Source organism: Camelina sativa, chromosome 3, assembly GCF_000633955.1.
Source record: "Camelina sativa cultivar DH55 chromosome 3, Cs, whole genome shotgun sequence".
NCBI classification, from domain to species: Eukaryota; Viridiplantae; Streptophyta; class Magnoliopsida; order Brassicales; family Brassicaceae; genus Camelina; species Camelina sativa.
The window spans coordinates 27,578,609-27,580,265 of NC_025687.1; the positions used below are offsets into that span (position 1 = coordinate 27,578,609).

The window sequence follows — 1,657 nt, forward strand, 5'->3', positions numbered from 1 at the left end:
ATCCAAGAACATGTTATATCTTATTGCTCTGTTCTCGCAAAATGACAACTCTGACACTCATATGGGTTGTTTTAATTATTTTTGGGCTTATGTATATGCCTTTTGATGTTTCTACTGATCAGTTTAATGTTGGATTTATATGTATGTGCATAACAATTATTTTTATGTGAAATCACCAGATTGAAAACAATTAGTATGATCGGTACTCATGCATGTTATTATGTTAGCAAAAGTTTATGATTCATGAGAATAACAGGGAATCGTTTGTTTTATGAAAAAAACAAAACAGAGAATTCATTGTATGTAGATTTGTTTTGATATTTACAAATAATATCGATTCTTTGGATTTAAAGTTGTAATTAAACTTGTATAGTTTTATATGCAATTGATAATGAATGATATATTATATTACCCTATGTCCCTATAGAAAACTGTATCCGTTTATCATCTTGCTCAAGTAATGTGGATCATGTACAGTATAATATATACTATCGAATTAACAACCATTAAGCTGAAGACAAACTAGGCGATATGACTCATCTTGTCAATCATTGAAATTTCTTGTTATCATTGCATTGTAATAAAGCATACGAAAACAAGAAGACACATGTGTATATTACAAAGTGTTTTAAAAATTACATAAATGGTTTTATGATTCAAAAAGGGAAGACATGAAAACAAGTTCATGCCCTCTAAACTAAACCGTCTATTTGCCCTGCGATATTATTGGAAACACAAGAAAACATAATATGTGTTGCCCATTTCTAATCTAATTGATACCTCTCTCACTTGGCTCCCCTACCTTCCTTTGTTTTGTTTTCGTTTCAAACAAATATGTGATGATCAGGTTACAATTATTGGGTCTATCTATTTATTAATATTATGTATAGCTTTACTAGCTAACATTTCTCAATCAACGTCTTTGTTTAGCCTACCCGAAGTAATAGTAGTATATGTAAGAATCCGAAACAAATACATATATGTGAGATTGATGTGTGGTCAGGTTGAGTTATATGTCAAATTGTCGTGACATATAGGCCATATCCCTTAAATTAAAAACCACATATACTAATGTATTGTATAATTTACAACCATAAAATAGTACTATTTTACGGAATATGTCACATGTCACATGAAAGGTCACTGACCCCAAAAACTTATTTATTTTCCTATTACGTGTATGTGTGTGTGTATATATTAGTTTCTCAGTATGGTGACTCTCTAAAACATAATATATCTCTCTTTCTCTTTCATTTCTCCAAATTTGTAACCCACAATAATATGGATCCGCGCATCGCCGCAACCTCAGTCTTCCGGTGGTCTCGGAGTCGCCGGAAGATTCATATCCGGCGTCGTAAATCGCAGGTGGTGCGTCTTGGCGGGAAGAACAATGCGGTATCACGTGGCGGATTCTCGTTAAAGAAGATGGTGAGGAGGATGAAGCTAAGGTGGTTGAAACTACACTACGTGAGACTTGTGAAGAAGATCAAAGGTTTTTATCGTAATTTGGTTAAAGAGTTCGTAGACGCAGGAGCTGAGCTTGAAGCGATTCAGCAGCGAATGGCGGTTGAAGCGGCTTCGTTTGCGGTTCCCGGTTTAGGTCTCTCTTTCTCTTCCTTGTCAGTCCATGACCGAGCACGGTATTTTATTGTATAGT

At 34.5% G+C, this 1,657-nt stretch overlaps 1 protein-coding gene across 1 annotated transcript; it reads left to right on the top strand.

The window, feature by feature from the left end:
- On the top strand, positions 1,173-1,656 carry LOC104778349. Its single transcript, XM_010502779.2, has one exon. The coding sequence runs from the start codon at positions 1,282-1,284 to the stop codon at positions 1,654-1,656; it is 375 nt and encodes a 124-aa protein (XP_010501081.1). The 5' UTR covers positions 1,173-1,281.

Coding starts and splice junctions, on each gene's coding strand:
- LOC104778349 (XM_010502779.2), top strand. CDS start 1,282: ATGGATCCGCGCATCGCCGCAACCTCAGTCTTCCGGTGGTCTCGGAGT.